This window comes from Cyprinus carpio, chromosome A2 (assembly GCF_018340385.1).
Source record: "Cyprinus carpio isolate SPL01 chromosome A2, ASM1834038v1, whole genome shotgun sequence".
NCBI classification, from domain to species: Eukaryota; Metazoa; Chordata; class Actinopteri; order Cypriniformes; family Cyprinidae; genus Cyprinus; species Cyprinus carpio.
The window spans coordinates 11,575,727-11,600,793 of NC_056573.1; the positions used below are offsets into that span (position 1 = coordinate 11,575,727).

General features: G+C 37.0%; 1 protein-coding gene across 1 annotated transcript; it reads left to right on the forward strand.

The window, feature by feature from the left end:
• Positions 1 to 13,021: 13,021 nt before the first annotated feature.
• Positions 13,022 to 23,341, forward strand: LOC109100947 (serine/threonine-protein kinase OSR1-like). The gene is made up of 18 exons (XM_042772966.1): positions 13,022 to 13,292; positions 15,077 to 15,189; positions 16,464 to 16,572; positions 16,686 to 16,827; positions 16,931 to 16,986; positions 17,407 to 17,516; positions 17,626 to 17,727; positions 18,578 to 18,711; positions 18,810 to 18,858; positions 19,393 to 19,458; positions 19,545 to 19,667; positions 19,771 to 19,809; positions 19,893 to 20,036; positions 20,112 to 20,179; positions 20,916 to 20,968; positions 21,057 to 21,125; positions 21,218 to 21,282; positions 21,374 to 23,341. The coding sequence occupies exons 1-18, from the start codon at positions 13,223 to 13,225 to the stop codon at positions 21,446 to 21,448; spliced, it is 1,587 nt and encodes a 528-aa protein (XP_042628900.1). The 5' UTR covers positions 13,022 to 13,222; the 3' UTR covers positions 21,449 to 23,341.
• The last annotated feature ends 1,726 nt before the right edge of the window (positions 23,342 to 25,067 follow it).

The following is a 25,067-nucleotide window of genomic DNA, read 5'->3' on the forward strand; positions in this document are numbered from 1 at the left end:
CACATTTGTTTTTATTTTTTAAAACGTATAGAGGTTTCCAGGAGGGGTATTTGGCCACTAAATATCACCTTTGACAATAGAATAAAGTATTATAGAGAGCCATGTACTGTAAATATCATTGTTTTCTTTCCATTTTACACATGTAAATTCTCCAAGAACTTTGTGAAGTACTGGACCTGCCTAATCGGATCAGTATAAAACTTTCCAACTTATTTAAGAAGTTATGATGAATCGTCAGAAGAGAAACTCAAAAGAATTCTATGAATTTGTGAAGGGAACACCATGTAGTATTCAGATAAAAATCCTCTTGCTAAAGTATAAAAGTCAACATGCTTACTGCCATGATATTCATAGCACTTTCAAACAAAAATGGGAAATCAAGTATATGTTAAAATGGAAATAAGAAGTTATAATACATTTTCCAGATTTTGCTTGTTTTCATATTAACCAAATAATCGGATCTATGTCTCAGGTACATATCTACATATTCACAAACCTGTTCTTCTTGCATGTTTCCTCGCAGACATGGGAGTTAATGACAAACGGTCTTTTTAAATGGAGATGTGTTGTCAACTGAAAGGAGAATAGTTCAGCAGATGCCAAAAGAGAACAAGGAAGTAGGTGAAAGAGCAGAGCAGAAATGTTACAGTAAACTTCTCAATGGTCCTCTTCAGTATTATTTGATCTTTACTAAGGTTTGGTAGTATTGTAGTGATTCAGATGAAGCTTCAGTACATGCCTTTTGTGGGAAGCATTATTTCAGTCTTGGGTCCTTTACCAGGACTGGGATTTGTTTGTTTTAAATCTCTTTTTCCAGTTTAGGGCTCAGTGCCACACAGGCTCCAATCACCACCACAATGGGTTCTGACTGATCACATGTTGTAGTCTGACATTTGTCGGTGTTGATTTTTGTTTAGTCTCTCTGTGTTTTTCCTCAGTCCTGCTGTTTCCAGCCAATGGTAAGATTTCCCGCTTTCAGTCATCACATTTATCTGGGTGTATGGCATGCTTTGCCATAGTTTGAGCCTCAGACAGCATGCCCATTGACTGTTTACACTAAATGACAACAGTTTTCCAAAACTGGAAGATTCAGTCTTATTAATGGCTTTTATTCGGTTTTAGGGAGTCAAGTTACCATTCTGCTATGATGAGCACTTATGAGGAAGAACTTGACTATGTTTATAAGATGCATCACTTTAAATCTTTAAGAATATTTGTTTACAATAACCTAATTTCTCAATGCACTCTGTCTTTATATGTGTATTTCTGTATGTATGCACTTATCTTGTACAAAATATAATTTAATATGGTTTTGCTAACATACAAAACCATTGCTAAAGAAAACATTTGTGTTATACCTTTTGAGATATAAACAACTAGCACCAGTCTCCCATATAGTTATTTTTTTTATTTTAAAGGGATAATGCAAATTAATTAACATGAGTACTCAAGTCTATCATGTAAATGTGCCAGATTTAGCCATACAGGCTAATTTTTTTTTTTTTGAAAATGGCAGGTTGATGGTAAAATAAGGTAATAAGTCCTAAAGTACATAAAGAACAAACATTCCAGCAGACATAGTCACAAACATAAAAGACTTTACCTAATATTTATGTAATTTAGAATATTAGACAAAAAAAAGGATTAATCCTCAAGAAGCTGTTGATTTTGGAACAGCTATGGAGGGTTGTTATAGGCACAATGCAGACCTGTTCTAAAATCACTAACAAAATCAGGAACAAAAATATAATAATTTACTACTAACAAATAATAATTATTACTCCTAAGAACATAGTTCTTCAACTGAATGGTTGACAACACAGAGGCACAGTAATACTGATGTAATGAGGTCACAGATGTGTGTTTATAGAGTATTTTACAACAGCTTAGGAAATGACTCAACCAATCAAATTCAAAGTACTGGAACTATACGTTTTATAAATAAACTATAAGAAATGTTCCACTTAGAAATGTCCGAGTGCTTGCAGTGGTTGAACAATGATTAGGTCCATCAGAAAATCAATCCTTAATACTTTACAAAACCGTTGGTGCAGTCCTAACGTATGTTTCACCTCTGTGGCATTCCTACAAGCTGGCCATTTAGACAGGGTGTGGTTGAAATAGGCTTTCTGTGCAACATTGTTAATGCAAAATGACTTTCGTTTCTTGACAATACAACTAAACAATGTGTGAATCTTTACATTTGCTTACATTGAAGAGATAAACAAAAAGATTGTTTTGCAGTGTTTTGTGTTAGATTGTAATGTCAGTGTTGCTGGAAATTGCTGTATTACAGTATGTTCAAATTATTCATGGTTTGTCATTTGATCATACTTTTAGTGTAATGTACACAGTTAACAGGATTGAAAGTCAAACTTAAGAGTTAAAACCTACTTCCTGTTTCACATTTCCATTTAGCACAGCCTAAGGGTCAGACTCTGCAAACATTTAAAGGAAGTTTGCACCAGTAGTGACAGTTGACAATACTGTGGGTATGCTGTTTAATACTCTATGTAATCTATTTTGTGGTGTAAATTTTTATAGACACCAATGTTTACTAATTACAAGCTGTTGTCCCACAACTGAGCTAAACAAAGCTTTTTATAGACATTTTAATTAGTAGGCATTTGATTTGATTAGTAGACAGACACATCTTACATTGCATATCTTCTTCATGTAAAGTCTTACTATCCTATCTGCAGCAATTTAAAGATTTCAGGCTTTGTTGGTCCATAATTCCTGAGGTGGACCTGATCCTGATCCTCTTGGAGTTGGTATTGTCTACTGCTTGCATATTGAATTTCGAGAATTCAGACTCTCTTCTAGATGTTTCGAACATGTAGACTTTGAGAATTCCAGTTCAATCCGTTGCTTGAGAAATTATTGGTCTTCCCCTACACTGAATCTTTCAAAATGTGGGTGTAACAGTTTACCACTGAATGAACCTGGAAAGCCCCACATTTTGTGGCTTATTAATTTTCAACAGCTGTTTTTCCATGGTCACATAACATTATTAATTGCTACTATCAAACATAGTACATTTTGTCTCTTGAATAGAGTTATTAGTAATGCTTGGGGAAATTTAGAACGTTATCATCTTCAAAGTCAAATATTTATTGTCATTTTCACAGTGGACATTACAATATGTCATTGACAATAAATTATAATCAATTATAACTGTGTTTAAGAGGCAGTGTAGAGAAAAAAGATCTCTGATAGCCGAGGCACTCCGTAATTAAAATGTCTTTATTGCAAAAATGACATGTCCTAAATGGACAACTTTAAAATGCCCACGCGTAGCGGCATGGGGCCTTCTTCAGGGCATAGTGAAGCAGATAAAAAACTGATCTTATAATGACAAAGACACACAGGTAGATGCAAACACATAGGTGCTGACAATCAGTATTGAATGTCTACAGGTAATTACTAGGACACGCCTCTCACACCGTTCTCAGCACTAAAGCTATTAGTCACAATAAACAACAGAAACACAGGCAACAGATAGCATGCATATATATTCATGCATACATTGCTAGGGCACGCCTCTCACATGGTTCTCAACACTGAAGCTGCTGGTCACAACAATTAAATAAAGAAGCAACAAATAGCATGCACATACATTCATGCATTATATTACTAGGGCACACCTCTCACATGATTCTCAGCAATAAAGCTGTTGGTAACAATGCAAGCAAAAAACACAAGCAATAGGTAGCATGCATATATTCATGCTTACACCTTCATGTATACATATGCATACACATATACATATACAATATATGGAAAGTTACAGGAAAGAACAATATTACAAAATCACAGAAAAGGTCTATAATCTATCTCCTCATTTAATCCTGGATAATCCATTGCTTTGAAACTCTATATCCAAAAAGGTTTCACATTGCAAATAACTGTTTTAAAATGTCACCTCCACGTATTGATTTTTTAATAATTTCAATGCCCTGAATTCTCAAAGATGAAGGGTCACTATGGTGTATTTCTTTATAGTGTTTGGCCATGGGGTAATCTTTGTTATTGACTCTAATTGCGTATTTGTGTTCATAAAACCGCTCTTTTAGTTTTCTTTTAGTTCTTCCCACATAGAAACACCCACATGGGCATTGTAGGCGGTAGACCACATATTCAGAGTTACAGTTAATAAAGCCATTAGTCTTAAATTCTCTCTCTTAACTTAAAAGGGATTGAGCACGCCATTCATCTTGAATCATATAACTGTGTTTAATCAAACAATAAATTAATATTTATTTATTTCTAAAGTTGACACTTTACATACATTTACATTATATTATATTTATGGGTGGCCTCATCAGGAGCTGTGTCCAATTATAACCAGGGCTGCTGCTGGCCATATATATATTATTGTGTTATACATGTAACAATAACAACGACAATGATGTAAGCATGTAACAATGAATATAAAGGGCGTACTATTTAAATAAATTAAACAAACGTATGTCTCAAAGTCTTCAGTGGAGCATTTAAAGGGGTCATATGATGCGATTTAAATTTTTCGTTTCTCTTTGGAGTGTTACAAGCTCTTGGTGCATAAAGAAGATCTGTAAAGTTGCAAAGACTAAAGTCTCAAATCCAAAGAGATATTCTTTATAAAAGTTAAGACTTGTCCACGCCCTCCTAAAACGGCTCGTTTAAACATGCCTCCACATGTCCACATCACTGTGTGGTAAGATTTGCATAACACCGCCCAAATGTTCACGCAAAGAAAGAAGGCATAACTTTTATGCTCACTGTTGCCACCGCTGCCATGTTGTGGAGATGCTGTGTGTTTTGTTGTGAAAGCGAAACTACTTTTTCAATCCTCTGTTTATGTGTGAGTTTGGCCTGGCAGATACCCTTCCTCAGGTTGGCTCTGGCTGAGCTGTAAGACTCCCGGTCTACAGACCTGAAGGCTGCATCTCTTGCTTTGAGCAGGAGGCGAACCTCTCTGTTCATCCAGGGCTTCTGACTGGGGAAAATTGTAATTTTTTTTTGTGTGTGGTCACTCTGCCCACACATCTGTTGATGTGTTCCAAGACAGAGTTGGTGTAAGTGTCAATGTTAATCTAAGAGTCTGTGGTGGCCTGGGCAGCAAACTCACTCCAGTCTGTGTGCTGGAATTGATGTTGAAGAGTGGAGTCAGCACCTTCCAGCCAGATTTTTAACAGTCCTTATTGTAGGTTTCACACATTTGATGACCGGGGTATACTTGGGGAGCAGGAACAAAGAGAGGTGGTCAGACTGACCCAGGTCGGGGAGGGGTGTGACTTTGTAGGCATCAGTCACATTAGTATAAACGTAGTCCAATGTTTTATGTCCCCTTGTAGTGCAGGAGACATTTTGGTGTAATTTAGGGAGAACAGATCTTAAAGTGCAGTGATTGAAGTCCCCAGCAACAATAAAGGCTCCATCCGGGTGCAGGGTTTGTAATTTGCTAATAGCAGCACAAAGTTCTTTCATAGCCATGTTAGCATTAGCGTCCGGAGGTACATAAACTGCAGCAGCAACAATGCAAGTAAACTCATGTGGTAGATAGAATGGCCTGCACTTGATAATCAGGAACTCCAGATCAGCGGAGCAGTAGGTCTCAACAATGACAGAGTCTTTTTGCGAGTGCATGGCCGTTCATTTCGGGCACTTCAGATTGGTTGCGGAACATAATAGAGAATGGCTACAGGCTTCAGTTTCGGCACAGACCACCCCGGTTCAATGACTAAGTCATGTCGACAGTTCCCGGCACAAAACGAGCTGGTACTGAGACAAGAAATTCTCAGTCTCCTCATGAAATGCGCAATAGAAGTGGTCCCACTGAGCGAGAGAGAGAGAGCGGGTTTTACAGCCTGTACTTTGTCGTTCCTAAGAAAGATGATGCTTTTCATCCAGTCTTTGACCTGAGACCCATCAACTGTGGGTTATACAAACACGCTTTCAAAATGACAATGCTAAAACTGATACTCGTGCAGTTTCGACCAAGAGATTGGTTTGTTTCAGTGGACCTGAAGGACGCATATTTTCATATCCAGATCGCTCCTCATCACAGGCACTTTCTAAGATTTGCGTTCGAAGGCATAGCGTATCAGTTTCCAGTAATGCCGTTCGGGCTAGCACTGGCACCCGTACATTTACGGAATGTGTGGATGTGGCACTTTCCCCTCTGAGAGCGAGCAAAATATGCATATTGAATTATTTGGATGATTGGCTGGTCTTGGCCCATTCAAAGTCCGGGGGCATCACGTGTTGATTCGCACAGACAACCATTGGTGGTATCATACATAAACCGCCAGGGCGGAGAACACTCGAGAGCAATTTACAGACAGGCAGCACGCCTTTTGCTGTGGGCCGATCACCATCTGCTCTCCATTCGAGCAGCGCATGTTCCAGGCTGCCTGAACAACGGCGCAGATATGCTATCGGGGGATGGGATTCCTCATGGAGAATGGAAGCTGAACCCTGGGACAGTGAGGCTGATCTGGGAACAATTCAGGAAAGCGGTGGTAAACTTGTTCATGACAGAGGAGAGCACGCATTGCCCTCTGTTCTTCTCTCTGTCACGCTCTTCCCTAGGCGGGGACGCACTTACGATGCCATAGCTGAATGCCCGTCTGTATGCGTTTTCCCCCCGCTGAAGATTTTGTCACAAGTGCTACACAAAATCAGAGTGGAGAAGGTGTCAGTGTTATTAGTCGCTCCGTACTCGCCGAACAGGCCTTGGTTTCCCGATCTCCTGGAAATACTAATGGCTCCCCTGTGGCCGATCCTCCAGCAGTGTCATCCCGGGATCTGGGGGTGCTAGCCCTCCCGCCCTTCGAGCCACTTCAGACTGTCAGCTTGAGGGAGCTCTCGCTTAAAACCATGTTGCTACTCGCCTATGCTTCGGTCAAGCACATGAGGGATTTGCAAGTGCTCTCTGTGAATGTAGACTGCATGCAGTTTGGACCAGGTGATTGTAACGTCACACTCAAGCCAAGATTGGGCTACGTGCCTAAATCGCTCTCGACACCATTCAGAGCGCAAGTGGTGGCTCTTTCTGCTTTCACTCCAGAGTAGGAGACTTCATTGGATGCCGCCCTGAATCAGGTGTTGTGTCTGGTGAGGGCTTTACGAGTTTACGTAGACCGCACGGCTCAGTTTCAGCAATCTGAGCAGCTGTTTGTATGCTTCACATTGGGTGGTCGACACTATTGCCGTGGCATATTCCAGCCTGGGAATGGAACGTCCTATTGGTGTCAGAGCCCATTCGATGAGGGCGTCTACGCAGAATACCTTCTCCAGATTCTACAATTTGGACGTGTGGTCATTAGCCTCACAGTTTCTGTCGGTGAGTACGACCCATGGTTCTACCTGCAACCATTAGCCGTTTGACTGTGCTGGTGGTTTTGACTAGGTCGTGTAGGGAGATCGGGGACGGGGCCATCGTCATGTTCAGATTCTCTATGTGTGTTAGTATTGTGCCTGGCCTTGCCACTCACATGCTTCGCTGCACTGTTATATTACATACTTGTATGCATTTGACATGACTATGATGTCGCCTTGTATGGCGACGGCGATTCATCTTTCTCTCAACAAGAGACCTGCCATCGGACATGGATTTTGAGTAAACTGATTGGATCCCTAAGTGGGAATCTACATCCAGTTCCCTCGAGGCATGTCGCAGGGTCGTATTTGATTGGTTGGGGATTATTTTTAATGTCTTGCAAGAACTGTTCATGGTAGCTCCAGCCAGGGCTGAGCCTTTTTACTTCGCTGCTTCCACAGCGTTGTTCTATACAGTCCCCAAGGCGTTAACACCATGTTGAGACTGTTCTCAAAACGGAATGTCTCCGGTTGCTGTCGTAACCTCGGTTCCCTGAGAGACGGGAACGAGACAATGGCGTAGGCTGCTATGCTCAATGCTCAGGTCTGCTGTGCTGTTGGTTCAGTTGGAAGATTCTGAGCTTAGGAAGGAAGGGAGTCCCCAAGGCTTTGACACCATGTCTCGTTCCTATCTTTTAGGGAACCGAGGTTATGACAGTAACCGGAGATGTTTTAAGCAGTGTAGAGTAGCGCTTGTTGTTTGTCATTTCTCTGATCACAAATGCAGACATGGTTTTATGTTAATGTGGTAAACATATGCGTAAAAACACAGTATAAGTCATCATAATCAGTAATTATGTCCCCACTGGATGCAACAAATGCCTCGTTTGTAATGGGTTTTATTGGTTTTGTCTTGCTGTGCTGGGAGAAGGCATCACAGTATGTTAAGGGGCGTAACATTTCTGTCACACGCTTGAGGTATTCAGCCAATCACAACACACTGGATAGCTGGCAGTGATGCGCGGGTTGATTCAAAATGAGCGGGTGCCTGCGGTGGTTACGAGTCATCCAAAAATATTTTTAATGATATTCGGGTCGCGGTCGGTCGGGTCGTTTGAAAATAAAGATGCCAATTAAACCTTTGTAATTTATATAGTACTAGACACAATTTTGAAATACATAGGCCTACACTTTATTGGCTGAATAACTGGCGCGAAGATGACGCATGAGCTCAGTCTAGTGATGGGAAGTTCGGTTCTTTTCCACAAACAGGTTCTTTCGGACAATTCGATTCAATAAACCGGTTGAAAAAAATGGTTCACCGGTTCTTTTACGCTCGACGTAATGACGTCATTGGCGATAACGTAATGGCGTCAAGTCTATCAAACATTCAAATATACAAAGTCAGTAATCATAACTTTAGTCAGTTAAAAACCTCATAATCATGAAAAGTTTACAATTAAGTTTTGCAACAACGCAACCAAATACAGTAACAGCAATAATGTTCATACGAGGATTTAAGTCTTGAACATATAAAGTAAATAAATTAGGTGTCATCAGCGGAGAAACCATGATCCACTTACTATACATAATCCATTGCGATTTATTTGTTACTGTTGATCCGAAAACCGATGCAACTGGTTCTTTGACTCGAGAACGAGAACTGCTCTAACCTAAATCTTCTTGTCCGGTGAGTGACTACATTCCGCCCATTTAAAAATAATAAATGCGCGTCCTTAAAAGCGCGCCGTTTTCTAACGTAGCCTATTTACTTTAACTTCTTAGGTAATAATATCAATGGTATGATGTTTCAGATGCGTCATCAGATGCGAAAAATTACCAAAACATAGACATATATTTAATTGTTTTTTCAAAATTATCGCTAGGGACAGTTTGGCAGTCCTGGTTAATTGTTTTTTCAAAATCCCTGGCGTCCCTCTTCCCCCCCCCCCCCCCCCCAATTCTACGCCCCTGCGCTACGATGAGCATTTACTACTTTTAAAAAATGCGGGTCAGGTACAATATTCTCTTTTTCTTTTTTTGCGGTCCGAGTTGCGGGCGGGTTAGTTGAAAACGTCGGTCGGTTGCGGGTTGTTTATACATTGACCCGCGCATCACTGATAGCTGGCCAATCAGCGTACACCTCGCTTTTCAGAACAATGAGCTTTGTAAAAAAAAGGCGGGGCATAGAGGCTCAAATATAATGTACATTATGTGAAAAATAATGTGTATTTTGAACCTTAACTACTTAGGACACATACAATTTACACCAAATACACAAACATGAATGTTTTTTATTTTACATAATGTTCTTTTAAGCAACGTCATATGACCCCTTTAAAAATCATAATGTTCTTTGATAGTTCCCCCATGGAGTACATGTAATATATTAATCGTTTTATTTATTTATATTAATGGTATTGATATAATATTTTATATTTTAATTATATAGAGAAATCCAGTTAGTGGTGGTGTTCTACTCTACTTTTATTTTATTGATATGTTTTATGTTGCAGTGGTTTAATTGATTTATAAATAATAGCTCCCTATGCAGTATTTTCTCTTCCTTAAGTGATTTTTGCTTTAGTAATACAATATATTTTGCGCTTTGCAGTTTTCGAGCAATTTGTGGATTTTTGTGGAGTTGTTTATATATAATAATCATCCTATAGGGTAGACCAGAGTTTTGACAGGATTTTATCTAACTAAAAATGTTTCTCCTGAAGAAACTAGATGTTTAATTCACTCTAAAAATAATTCAGGTAACCTGTACAGTAAAATACAGCTATACATAATTCAGGTAACCTGTAACTAAAATTTTGCCTACATTAATGTTTGGTTAAAGAAATAGATTTATCGATTTAATAAAATTATATCGTTTTTTATTTTATTTTCCTTACTCTCTCTCTTTTACTTTTTTTAAAATAAAATAATGTTATTTTAGTATGTTTGACATTTAAAAGATTTTAATCTCTTTTAGAACAAAAATATTTTTTAGTGATATCCACATAAACACAAAATGTCTACAGGGTAGCATGCATAAAATAATGCATGCATAAACAAATAATAAAATATCAATTGATTAACATAAATTTTAACTTAAAACACAACACCTGATAATGCATAAACAGGGAATGCCTACTTCCCAATAGGCATTATAATATATTTTAATCTTATCTTATCTTATCTTATCTTATCTTATCTTATCTTATCTTATCTTATCTGTATTTCCCAATAAATATTAAGAATATTCATAAAAAATATTTTTTTTACAGTAAATACAGCTATACATTTTCATTTATTTTATACTTTTTACTAATTTGTTTCTTTTACTTCTCATGTAAAAAGATAGTATTAAAAATGTTTTATTATTAGCTAATGTTTATATTGGCTACATTTAACCAAGTAACTCTTTTTTGACTTTAGCATTATTAAAGATAGTATTAAAAATGTTTTATTATTAGCTAATGTTTATATTGGCTACATTTAACCAAGAAGAGAAGAAAAAAAGCTGTGAAAATTCCCATTTTCACCATCAGGGCAATAATTAAGAATTTCCAATCAACAGAAAATGTTACGAAACTGCCTGGAAGAGGACGTGTGTCTATATCGTCCTAATGCATGGTGAGAAGGAGAGTTTGAGTGGCTAAAGACTCTCCAAGGACCACAGCTGGAGAATTGCAGAAAATAGTTGAGTCTCGGGGTCAGAAAACCTTAAAAAAAATTGTCAAACAGAACCTATATCAACACATGTTGTTTAGGAGGGTTTCAAGAAAAATTCTCCTAGCTCATCCAAAAACAAAACTCCAGCATATTCATTTATCAGACACGACTGGAACTTCAAATGGGACTGGCTTCTATGGTCAGATGAAACTAAAGATGGGTTTGGTGAAAACAGGGATAAAAAAGTACCCCATGTGTACAATGAAATATACTGCTGTATTTTTGATGTTGTGGGCCCATGCTGGAGGTCCTGGACATCTTGTTTAGATACATGGCATCATGGATTATATCACATACCAACAGAAAAAAAATCAGTAAGTGACTGACTCTGTTAGAAATCTTATAATGGGCCATGTTTGGATCTTCCAACCGTACAATAATCCAAACACAAACCTCAAAAACAACACAGAAATGGGTCACTGAGCTCAAAACCAAGCTTCTGCTATAGCCATTCCAGTCCTCTTACCTGAACCCTACGGAAAATGAGAGGAGTGAACTAAAGAGGAGAAGCACCAACATGGAGCTGGTAATCTTAAGGGTCTGGAGTGATTCTGGATAAAGGAAAGGTCTCTGATCTCTAGTCAGGTGTTCTCTAACCTCATCAGGCATTATAGGAGAAAATTTAGACCTGTTAAACTGGCAAATGGAGGTTTCAAAAAGTATTGAATAAAAGGGGGCCATTAATTGTGGCCAATGTGTATTAGAGAAAAATTAACTTTTCTTATTTAAATCGTAAGAGTTTGTTATACTGTTTTACTTCACATGAGTCCTTGTATGTACAGTCGTGGCCAAAAATATTGGCCCCCTTGGTAAAATATGATCAAAAAAGGCTGTGAAAATTCATCTGCATTGTTAATCCTTTTGGTCTTTTATTTAAAAAATGCACAAAAATGTATCCTTTCATTGGATAATAAGAATTTAAAATGGGGGGAAATATCATTTTGAAATAAATGTTTTTAATAATGGTCAGAGTGACTGAGGACGCAATCTACAGGTGCTTTGGTGCTTTTGGCAGTGTGGGCAGGTGTTAAAACCTGCTGGAAAATGAAATCAGCATCTTCAAAAAGCTGGTCACCAGAAGGAAGCATGAAGTGCTCAACATATCTTGGTAAACAGGTGCAGTGACTGGTTTTCAAAAAACACAATGGACCAACACCAGCAGATGACATTGCATCCCAAATCATCATAGACTGTGGAAACTTAACACTGGACTTCAAGCAACTTGGGCTATGAACTTCTCCACCCTTCCTCCAGACTCTAGGACTTTAGTTTCCAAATGAAATACAAAACTTGCTCTCATCTGAAAAGAGGACTTTGGACCACTGGGCAGCAGTCCAGTTCTTCTTCTTAGTCCAGGTAAGACGCCTCTGAAGTTGTCTGTGGTTCAGGAGTGGCTTAACAAGAGGAATTCGACAACTGTAGACAAATTCCTTGACACGTCTGTGTGTGGTGGCTCTTGATGCCTTGACCCCAACTTTCTGTTAACATGCTTGGATACAGTACTCTGTGAACAGCCAGCTTCTTTGTCAATGAATGTTTGTGGCTTACCCTCCTTGTGAAGGGTGTCAATGATTGTCTTCTGGACAACTGTCAGATCAGCAGTCTTCCTCATGATTGTGTAGCCTAGTGAACCAAACTAAGAGACCATTTTAAAAGCTCAGGAAACCTTTGCAGGTGTTTTGAGTTGATTAGCTGATTGGCATGTCACCATATTCTAATTTGTTGAGATAGTGAATTGGTGGGTTTTTGTTAAATGAGAGCCAAAATCATCACAATTAAAAGAACCAAGACTTCAACTACTTCAGTCTGTGTGCACTGAATTTATTTAATACACGAGTTTCACAATTTGTGTTGAAGTACTGAAATAAATTAACTTTTCCACGACATTCTAATTTATTGAGATGCACCTGTACTTTCGAGCCCTACTTGGCTTGGGTGACTCTGAGTCATGACCGGTAGGTGGCGTAACGTGGCATAATATTGGTCGCCCCCAAGATTTTGACACGAGGAAGAGCGTTTTCCGCCTAAGGCGGGGTCACTATCTCTGTTGGCAAAGTTTGGCTGTTGAGATTGAGAGCGGTCGACAAAATCAGCATAAGCACATCGAGCCTAAATCCCGATCGTCCGTTTTCCAGCGCTCGCTGTCGTGTAAGCGTGCAGTGTAGCGTACGGCTGTCGTGAACTGACTGCAGTCATGTCCGAAGACCCGAGCTCTCACCCTTGGTCTATCGACAAGGATGACTATGAGCTTCAGGAGGTGATCGGTGAGCTAAACCATCACACATCCGATTACATCAATGATAGAATAACGGAGATTAAGACATCTGTGTTATGGTCTCTGGGGCCCAGATGGTCTGTGTTATTTCTGATCTCCATCAGTAATTGAGTCATCGCGCCTGGAAGATGTTCAGGCTGTGTTAGCCATGCTAACTAACTAGCCACCCGACATGCCAGCAGACTGTAATGCTTTGCGGACAATGGCTGATTTACTGATTGATTTGAGGATTTCATCGTGTTATTACGTTAACATATGGCTGCTTTGGGGTTTAAGAACCATTACAGTTGACAACTTGCTGGCTATTTAAGTGACAAGCCTTTTCATATAATGTTCATGCAGATAGGCTGTCATCTAGATGAAAGTTTGACGTATTTTGAGATCACTTTAACTAAATATTTAACTAATAAAAACACATAACCAGAGCTGGGGTTTTGGGTTTGGTTTTTCAGCTCCCTTTGGTGAGGGAAGTTGTCATGTAAAAGGAAGTGTGGAACAATATGAAGTGAAGGCATATTAAAACTTAAGTCCATTTTATATCATCTGAATTAGCATTAGGGGAAGAATAACGAGCATTCCATTATAATGGTTAACCCTTGTGTGTCTGTTTAGAAAAGTTACACAGATGTCCTTAGAGGACAAAAATGTGAGTGTCAAAAAACTGTCATAAATTATTATATCAGTCCTGATCATAACTACTAAAAATTCATTCATTTTCAAGTCTTTAACACTTTAAAAGTTTTTTTTTTTTTTTTTTTTTACACCGTCATTGTATTATATGGAGGAGTATTTTGCATATACTAAATGCTAAGCAGAATCTATCTATCTATCTATCTGTCCGTCTCTGTCTGTCTATCTATCTATCTATCTATCTATCTATCTATCTGTCTGTCTGTCTGTCTGTCTGTCTGTCTGTCTATTTTTGGATTATCTTGCGTGTGTCAATAGCAACCACATTGGTTTTGATTTTTTTAAAAGCAGTATTCGATTTAAAAGAAAAACTAACACTCCGGTCCTTAGAAGACAAAAATGTCCAAAAATTGCCCTAAAAAATGTTTAGTAATATTTTAATTTAGATTTTTTTTTTAAACCAACATCAGTCCTGATCTTAACTTCTAAAAATGAATTACTTTTGAGTAACCAGTCTCTGCAACATGTAAACGATATACACGTGAGGTCTTTGCATGTTTTGCTTTGTAACTTTGCGTGACAAAAATAAACCATAGTAAATTGCATATCTTTAGAGCAGGTTGTCTTGATTGAAACGGGCCCACACACAACATAATGTGATGCCTAGATCTTGAGATCTAGGTTTTCTGGAATCCGGTCACATCACAATGATGACATGCATAGTGTTTTCCAACGTCATTGGAAAACGAAGTTCAACCAATGGGGAGTGATCCTTCCCAACAAAATAAAAGCCTGTTAACAAAGAATGTATTATTTGATGCTTAAATGGCAGTGGGATTAAATATAGCATTTTTAATGGGGGATTTTTTTTCCCTTAAGTCCTGAGTGGTCCTAACTATTTTATATACCCAGTATAAAATAGATTTATGAAAGGAAATGAACGTAAAATATTAAAATACCCCCCCAAAGGCAAAATTCCTGCCAAAAAAAAGGGTCAAAACTATGTGAATTCTATAATCCTCTACATCTGTTGTCTCTAATATTTTCTTAGTACTGTATGTTATTTCATATGCAGATTTTTTGTTTGTATTACTAATTCTGATTTTAAAAAAATATTTTTGATCTTTTTCTGCTGTTATATAGGGAGTGGAGCAACAGCTGTGGTCCAGGCAGCATATTGCAAACCCAGGAAAGAGAAGGTGGCCATTAAACGCATCAATCTTGAGAAATGCCAGACCAGCATGGATGAGCTTCTGGTAATGTCTGCTTACTGCTCATAAAATAAGACCACCACCTAAAGGTATTTGATTAGGATGGAGTCTCTGCTTAAACCGGTTATTTATGGATGGCAGTTTATTTGTCTGGCTCTCTTTAGAAGCGTAATGTTTTCTTATAAATGATTCTGCAGCCTATATTTTTTTTTATCATAATTAAGCGTGCATTGGAGTAAAATTAATCATTCCCGCAATTACAAACGTGTGTGTGTATATTATATATATATATATATATATATAATATATATATATATATATATATGCTATATGTATGTATGATGTGTATTTTTAATGTTTATATGTATTATTTGTTTATGTTTTTGTGTGTGTGTATGTGTGTATGTTTTTTTGTGTATTTTTGTATTTATGTTTTTATAATGTGTATATATATATGTTATATGTATATATATATGTGTGTGTATATATATATATATACTATATATATGGTTATATATTATAGATATATATATATATGTGAGTGTATATTTTTATTATTAATTATTATTTCTGTATAGAATCTGTACATTATGCGAATGTTCTTCAAAAAAAAATATATTAGTTGAATCTCTTGGTGATTGAATAATTTAAGTAATTTATGCTATTCTGCAAGCATGCAAGAAAACTGCAGAGGTTGAGACAAACTCCACTAATTATAGGCACAAATATTGACTGTCTGATTATATTTCAGTTTTAGAAAATATGCAATGTACATTTGACTAAGGGTCTCAGATCCCATTCCCCTCGGTTAATGATCTTTTTGCCAAATGGCGGGGTCATGATGTAACTGGGGTCATGTGCAAGGCAGCCACATGTCTGTCAATCAGAGGAGGATTACACTGGCACAGCCAAAAGGAAAGACTCTTCTCGTTTGTGATTAAACTATCAGGGTTAGAATGGCTTAGGAGACCAGACTAGCTGACTACACTTGCATTTAAACAGAAAATGTACCTTTTTATGATGTAGAATAGGTTGGAATCAGTTAATTCAGTTTGGTGTAAATCTGTATTGAAAGACTTCTATTCACCGAATGTCTGGGTTCTTTTCTGTTTCAGTTCTGTAGCATAAAACTCATGAATGGCCACATCTTGAAGTAATTTGACCCAGAAGGACGTGGTTGAGCACTCATAGTGATCTGAATGGGATCTTTTGTTTGCCATTACTTACCATTATTGCCTTTTAGAAACCTCTGTTTAGCTTTAAACATTTACTGCTTTCTAACATTTTCTTTCTTCCTTTTATTTATTTATTTATTTTAGAAAGAGATCCAGGCAATGAGCCAGTGCCATCACCCAAATATTGTGTCTTATTACACCTCCTTTGTGGTCAAGGATGAGCTTTGGCTGGTCATGAAGTTGCTCAGTGGTGGTCAGTTAGTTCATTGTTTAAAAGCATGTCTTGAATAAACAATAACAACAAGAAAGTTATTGCAAATTAAGTACTACATAATACAAAATCTTCCCATTCATGTTTGTTTTCAGGCTCAGTTCTTGATTTTATTAAGTACATCATTTCCAGAGGGGAGCACAAATCAGGTGTCATGGATGAGGCCAGCATTGCCAGCATACTAAAAGAGGTGCTAGAAGGTCTCGATTATCTGCACAAAAATGGTCAGATTCACAGGTATATGGATGGTTTGGTGTCTGTCTATAATTACATTTATATGTGCTTCATTTTAATTTTGAGTCACTGGGCAATACACTGACCTGTACTTCTCTCTGTAAAGGGATGTGAAGGCTGGAAATATTCTTTTAGGAGAAGACGGCTCTGTTCAAATTGCAGGTGGAGTTTCACTGTCAATGCATTATTTTTGTCTTCTTCTGATTATTGACAAGTAATTAGCTTAATATTAGGAATATTGTATACTATACTGTTTTTTTTTATCATTTTGAAGGAATGCAAAATATTTTTATTTAGATGTAAAATATTGGATTGCCATCATAGTGTTTATGTACATTATGTGGAATATTATACTTAAGAGAATAAAAAAGTTTTTTTTTTTTTAAGCAAACAGAAAAAGAGGCGATATAATTCTGTTTGCTTTCAAAGTCTTTGAATGGCCTCTAGATGCACATTTTCTGGACTAGGAAGGTTTTGATTTGATCACAGGTGGCTTGACATGAAAAGTATATATAATACACAACTTGCAGAGATCTTGGGTCAGACGATTGATAGTTTTGATGTCTGCTTTTCTCCCCGAAGACTTTGGTGTTAGTGCCTTTTTAGCAACTGGTGGAGACATGACTAGAAACAAAGTGAGGAAGACGTTTGTAGGAACTCCATGCTGGATGGCGCCCGAAGTGATGGAGCAGGTTAGTGTTGTCTCACCTGTTCCTACTTTACCTTTTACCTATATTTTGGAAACTGAAAAGCTTTATTACAGAATGTGATAATTATAATGTCTTATGATGTCAATCGCAGGTTAGGGGTTATGATTTCAAAGCTGATATCTGGAGTTTTGGGATTACGGCAATTGAGCTGGCAACCGGAGCTGCTCCATATCACAAATATCCGCCAATGAAGGTAAGCAGCAAGTCACTGTTTGTTTTCAGTTCATGGAGAGTCTGCTATGAAACCTCTCAGTAGAGTGATGCAAGAATGATCTGAAAATTTGGAAATGAGTTGGCATTTTGCACTTCTGATTCTAGCGAAGTCAGTGAGTGTTTTGAATGGGTTTTTGGTTAAATGCCTTATAAGATTGGTAGTGAACACAAGCTCAAATTCATGTTTTATGCTACATAAAATACATCTGTAATACCTCAATCATTTTTTATTTAAGCTTTTATGTGTTTTGAAAAAGGTGGTTGCTAACAAGTAGTTAAATAGGAGCACAGAGGTTGTCGAGGACATTGCCTTACCTACTCACTAGTCCTCTTTTACAGCCTTGTTGTGTTTGTATTCCTGCTCTTGCAAACTATTCTAACTCAAACATTGCAGCTTATAGATTTTAATAAAGATTAAAAGATTTGTCTTAAGCTTAGTGGTGCTGACGTTGAAGTCATGCAACCACAGTGTTGTTTGTTTATAACCTAACTTCAACTTTTTACTTCTGCTGAATTGTATTTAGGCTTCAAAATAAATAGAAGCTGCAACTTAATGAACAAAATGTGTAAGAATCATGATTATTTGGTTTGTCACAAAGTCTTATTTTCTGCAAGAATCCAAAAGCTAATGGAAAAATCCTATTTGCTTTTTGCCAAAGGGATCCAGGGTGAATCTAACTTCTGGGTTGGCCTTTAAAAATGAGTCACTCTATTGTAATAATCATTCAATTCACAGAGCCTCTGGTTGCTTAATGTTTTTATCTATACTTTTTCTACAGTAATGATTTGTCTGGGTCTTTCTTGATTTCTCCCCCTTTTTTTTGGTTTAGGTTCTCATGTTAACCCTGCAGAATGACCCTCCTTGTCTAGAGACTGGAGTTACAGATAAAGATATGGTTAAAAAATACGGCAAATCTTTTCGGAAGATGATCTCCTTGTGCCTCCAGAAGGATCCAGAAAAACGGTAGTGCAATTGTTTCCTGAAGTTCACTGACTCTGTGTTTGGAATCTTCGATTATGACGTCGTTGGTCATATTATTAATATTCAGTGTTCTTTAACAGGCCTACAGCTGCTGAACTCTTAAAACACAAGTTCTTCACAAAAGCCAAGGTGAGATACTGTAAACTGAATTTGTAAAGAACATTTATTCAAGGGCACAAATGTGCAGTCTGTTTTATGTAATTGCTGCTTCCAGCAGGCCAAATTATTTAGTTTGGCCACAATCATTGTCGCCTAAACATTTCCAAACCACTGGTCCAGCATAGCTGCTTTACTGTAACAAATACTCAGGATTAGAGTTTCTGAAGGCCATTTCCTGCTCATGGGACGCATGCCTCAGCAGACTATCATTTCTAGTGGCTCAGTGGCACTGTAGTCAGTGTGTAAACAGAGAGGCCTGTACGGCACTGCAGTGCTGCATTACGACCCACAGAGGATGCTGTCTGTACTTATTGTCTCAAATGTATTATTAGAATTGTACAACCTGATCTCACAGTTTTAACCAAAATATATTACATTTGTGGAATTATTCATAATGATTATATTTAACTTATTGTCTGTTTTTAACCATGCAGTACATTTGTTGACCGCTGGCTTGTAGCTTACTATGAAATTTTAATTTTATTTCCTACAATTCCTTCACAGAACAATGAATACTTGAAAGAAAAATTGCTGGACAGGGCGCCAACAATAGGAGAGAGATCAAGGAAGGTGGGTGTCAAAAAAAAAAAACTGACAAATATCATACAGAAATGTTTGTAGTTGTGCTTCAAGAATTTGGTTGTTTGTGTAAATAGGTGCGGAGGGTTCCAGGCTCCAGCGGTCGACTACACAAGACTGAGGATGGAGAGTGGGAATGGAGTGATGATGAGCTGGACTTGGAGAGTGAGGAAGGAAAGGCAGCAGTAGCCGCTTTACGGGTACACACTCATCTGCTACACTGTTACCTAACGTCTGTTTTGTTCTAGTCTGTGGATTTGTATAAAGCATTTTTGAAGTCTTTCAATTGTCTTTTTTTTTTAGTCACCAAGAGTAAAAGAGGAGGCTGTACAAAATGCAGAGGTGGGAGTTCAGTTCCATTTCCTACTTTCTGAATTTACCTCAAAGCCATTCTTAAGAAAATCTTGTTTCTGCCTTTTTCAAAGATCTTTCCAGCAGATCCATCAAGCTTCCTGCAGCCAGCAGCTGCTGGACAGTCTGAAGCGCCACATGCTGCAGATGACACTGCCACGATATCAGCGTCCTCTCCGGGCTCCCAGGTGAGCTCTGCTGTGAAGACAGTATCAGCAGTAAGAATGACCAAACAAGTGGACTTGGTTCATAATTTAGGTTTGACTTTAAATCTTGAAATTGTCTCCCTACAGGCTGGAGGACCTGCTACAACAGGGCAGGACTCAGCCAAAATCCCCATCAGCCTGGTACTAAGATTAAGGTATTTCCTATTTTAGTGACTTAACCAGATGGATCCAGTAGTTAAGTGTTAACATACTGTTGAGGCCAGTTAGTAAAGTTGTTCCACAGGGTTGTGTTGGCTCACCCTAAGCCCATTCACTCACCTATTCTTTTTAAAAACGCAAGCACTGATCCCAGTAACTTACTGTAATAGTAGGATCTTTTGGGTGATATAACTGATATAATTCCCTCTTTTCAATGACAATACAAATATTTCAGGTTATATTTCAGGTTTTTAGAGTGATGTAAATGTGCAGGGTTGAAAGCATGGGCTTTACAGGGTTGTTATTATTAACTAAAAATATTAAAAAAATTGTTTTATATATAAATGAAATAATATAAAATAGAAATATTATATGAAGAACTTAATTGAAAATCAGAAATGTTGCATTGGAAACTAACTGAAATAAAGTGGATGTATTAAAATGAATAATAATTAATAAATTGAAATATTGAATCAAACTAATAAAAATGGTAAAAGCACATACAATATTCTTACAAATTATCAAAACATTAAGATTAAAATGAAAAGTAAAAATGTAAAAATAACAGTTAATTCAAAATATGAATAAATACAATATTAGTATGTTAAATAATACTAATATAACACTGGTTCTTACAGTTCTGCAATAATCAGAATGCCTTTTGATAATGCCATGTTTCTTAAACTTTTTCACTTTCTTTTTTTTTTTTTTTTTTTTTTTTTTTAACAACAGGAATACAAAGAAAGAGCTGAACGATATCAGATTTGAGTTCATGCCTGGGAGAGGTTTGTGCCGTTTACTGTTCGCTTGACTAACTCGATCTCAATCACAACGCTTGAAAAATGTGTTTTATTTAATATCTTCTATATCCAGACACAGCCGATGGAGTGTCTCAGGAGCTTGTGTCTGCAGGACTGGTGGATGGGAGAGACTTAGTCATTGGTGAGTTTGTCAAGATAAAAACAAAATTGCTGCTTGACACTAAAAAGATGTAAAATAATTACATCTTTTCTAACTTCAATTAATTTTTTTAGTTGCCGCCAATTTGCAGAAAATCGTTGATGATCCACAAACCCACAAAAATGTCACTTTTAAGTTGGTAAGTTATAAGATGATGTGATGCAGCATTCAGTTGCTCATCAGAGGTGTTGTTTTATATTTGGCACTATGTTTATCTTTCTTCCGTTTAGGCATCGGGAGTGGACAGCTCTGAAATTCCAGACGACGTTAAACTCATGGGATTCGCTCAGCTGAGTATAAGTTAAAAACAAAGTATTACCAGCAAAGGGGAAGAAAAAAAAGCAGACTTGTTTGCACAACAGTGCATTGTAAATGCTTTCATTGGCCTAAAGAAACCACTACTGCCAAAGAGACAGAAGGAACCCGACACCACATAGGATTAACAAATGTTGAATAGAACTGCATCCGAGTTCTTCATAGGAGCGCACCTCAGATGTTTACAGTATTCATGTATGTTTTGTTTTCTCTGTTGCTTTAAATATTTGCACAATCTGAACCAACTCCTAATACTGGTAGATGTCAAAAGAATGCCTTATTTTGGATAGTGCTACTGAATTTACAACTGTAGGTAGACAGTAGCTGTGGATCTCATCTGTGAAATGAATGTGTGTGTGCTTTTAGCTGTGTTCCTCAATGGAGGGTGGAGGGGAGGGTTGTCATTCAATAGCATTTAAGGGTGCTTGTTGGCACACCTATAAAGTCAGCTGTTCAGTACATCACTCTGTAATAAGGTCCATCATTTTGTAGCGATCAACATTGTATGGTTTTATACATTAACCAGTAAACATGGGAGCCACGTCATCCAGAACCCCGTCAGGACATGTTTCACCTGTGCACTGCACTTCACAGTTACACACGTTACAGCTGCTTTCTCACTATCGGGATACATTCCCATCGTTTTGCATGGGCTAATGCCAGACTGCATGAATGATTTGTAACTTAAGATATGCTAATCATTTTGCTCTCGCTTAATTTCGCCAGCTCTTAATGAAAACGAGAGATGAAATGAGATATTGAGCTTGTTAAAAAAAAACATGAACAAGAAGATTTTGAGAGTTCTCATCAAATTGATCTCTTTCTTAAAAGATGTATATGCTGTTGTTTCAGAAAACAATTTTATTTCTTTGGAAGTTGTGCATTTCACTTCAAATTGGAAAGAGGTATATGCAGTTTTGTTGATTGAGCATAATGTTGTAAGATTCATTTATATGCATATCTGTTAAGTATAGTGGCAGCTGTTTGGATAGTTACAGAACTAGAATTCTGATTTTCTTTGAAGGAAATTCCAGTGCTTGCAAGGCAGCAAATGATTAGCATGAACATTTTTGGTAAAATCACTAACAGTTCCGATTTGAATTCTCAATATTCTATTATTCAACGGGAGATTTTAAACTCATTTTTAAAGTTCTCAATCTATAAGCACATCTGCAAAACAAAGCTGGAATGTAGTCTATACGTGGAACTGAATGCAAGTAGAGCCTTGCCAGCCTTGCAAGCACTGTTAATGAAGTGAAGACCAGTGAAGCATGGGACTCTCTGACCAGCAAGAAACTAAAGTAAAGTGACTTTAGGACTCATCCCATGTCCAAGTAATATTGGCAATAGTTTGAATTTGTGGGCCTGTTTGTGTCTTTGTAAATATTTAAGTTCATTACATCTTCTTGCTTACTATCATCTGTCTTCGCTGTAGACTGATGTCTGATTCCATGTTATATAGGCAGAAAATGTTTTCACACGCAACTGGTATTTTTTACCTTTTTAAAAACAAAATTACATGGTCATAATGCCAATATTTTTGGATTTCTTTTTTTTTTTTTTTTTATTCTTCTTACTGAGGCTCTACACTCCATTTCATTTTGAATTTTCCCAGTTATTTTCTCTCCTTGGCCCCCAGCAAACCGTAAATTTTAAGATGGTCAGTGATTCATTCGCTGTTACTTTCGCATTTGTGTGTGTGCAAATGACTTGTTTTTTTTTTTGTTTTGTTTTTTTAATATTTAGTGTGAATACAACAATGAATGTGGGTGAGGCATCTTAATGAGTACTTGATCAAGAAAAAAAATCATGTAAATAATCAAATTGGTGTTGTTTATAAATATAATATAAACGGTATACATACCATTCACAGTTGGCCTTTCTATGGAGTGGAAGTGGTGGTTTTATTGGCTTCTCTTCTGTTCACAGTCAAAAAAACGCAACACTTGGGTCAAAGCGTTTCATTAAAAAAAAAATGTATTCCCTAAATGATTACATTAACATTAACTTTGTCAACAGTGGAGGGCTATTATTGTTTTCCTACATTTCAGTTTCTGCCTTGCTGTCTTTGTTCATCGTTGTTGGAGTGGTTGGTGAGATTCTTAGAAGGAATGCATGTCAATTTTGTGTTTGTGTTTAAATGCGTAACAACTCATTACAATGGCATGCCACCTTACTGTAATCATTGTTTTTTTTTTTTTTTTTTTTTTTATATTTCAGATACTTTAAATAGATTGTCAAGTAAAAGCCTAAACACAATGATTTCATTTCTTTGATGGTCTAAATTGTTGTTGGCCCTGTCACGATTATTTATGGTTTTACTAAAGAGTCTAAAATAATTTTGAATTTTTTTTTGTTTTTTATTTTAAATCATTTAGTATCATTATGTTTCTTTCTATTTTTGTTATTGTTAGTTTTTTTTAATTTGTTTTCACGTGTGCACATGGTTTTTGGTATTTATTGGAAGTTATTTATTTTAGCATTTTTTTTTTTGGTGTTTTGATATTGTTTCTCATTTGTAGAAATCCCTAAAAAAAATACTTATTAAATAAGATAAGAGAATTAAATAAGATGTCTTCAGATTTACACATCAGATCTGGTTGATCTCTACATGCTTATGTTTCTGTGTGGTGATGTTTGTGTGTTGAGGTGAGTTCATTTGTCTTGAGATCATTCCACCGTTCTGTTCTGTCAGCAGTCTGGAAGGCTGCTGTTTTCACACCAAGCAAAAAGAGGGATTTGCTGCATTTTAGTGGAATATTTAAGTGTTTTCAGTTCAAAGCTTCTTTTTTTTTTAGATTCTTTAAAAAAATCATGTTTTTATCTCATTGAACTTCAAGGAATTAATTGCCACGACAACAGCAATGGAGGTATTACTATCACTCTCAGTATGGTGTGTTAAGGACAATAGTAGAACACTGTATTTCACTTCTTTGGATTTTCAGTGCATGTGTACCCAATTATTTTTAATAATAATCAATAAAGAATGAAATTATGACACTTTCCCTGCAGACTTGTTTATAATGAATTGTGTAATGATGTTGAAGTGCTTCATGATCCATAATAATCTGCTGTGGCACTTCTCCGGTTTATTTCTAGTGTTATTATGTTGTTGAGTTACACATTACACTTAGTGTCAGCAGTATTTTTTATGAGTTTTAATACTTTAGAACCAAAGTACTACTCAAGTACTCTTTAGATTAGTTTTGAAAACTTTAAATCTAGATGTATTCACTGTTTTGTGCGCAATCATAAAATATAGTGTTGTATACACTCACCGGCCACTTTATTAGGTTCACTTATTCAATTGCTTGGTAACACAAATTGCTAATCACCCAATCACATGGCAGCAACTCAATGCATTTAGGCATCTAGATGTAGTGAAGACGACTTGCAGAAGTTCAAACCGAGCATCAGAATGGGGAAGAAAGGGGATTTAAGTGACTTTGAATTTGGAATGGTTGTTGGTGCCAGATGGGCTGGTCTGAGTATTTAGAAGACTGCTGATTTACTGGGATTTTCACGGACAACCATCTCTAGGGTTTACAGAGAATGGTCCAAAAAAGAGAAAATATCCAGTGATGGGTAGTTGTGTGGATGAAAATGCCT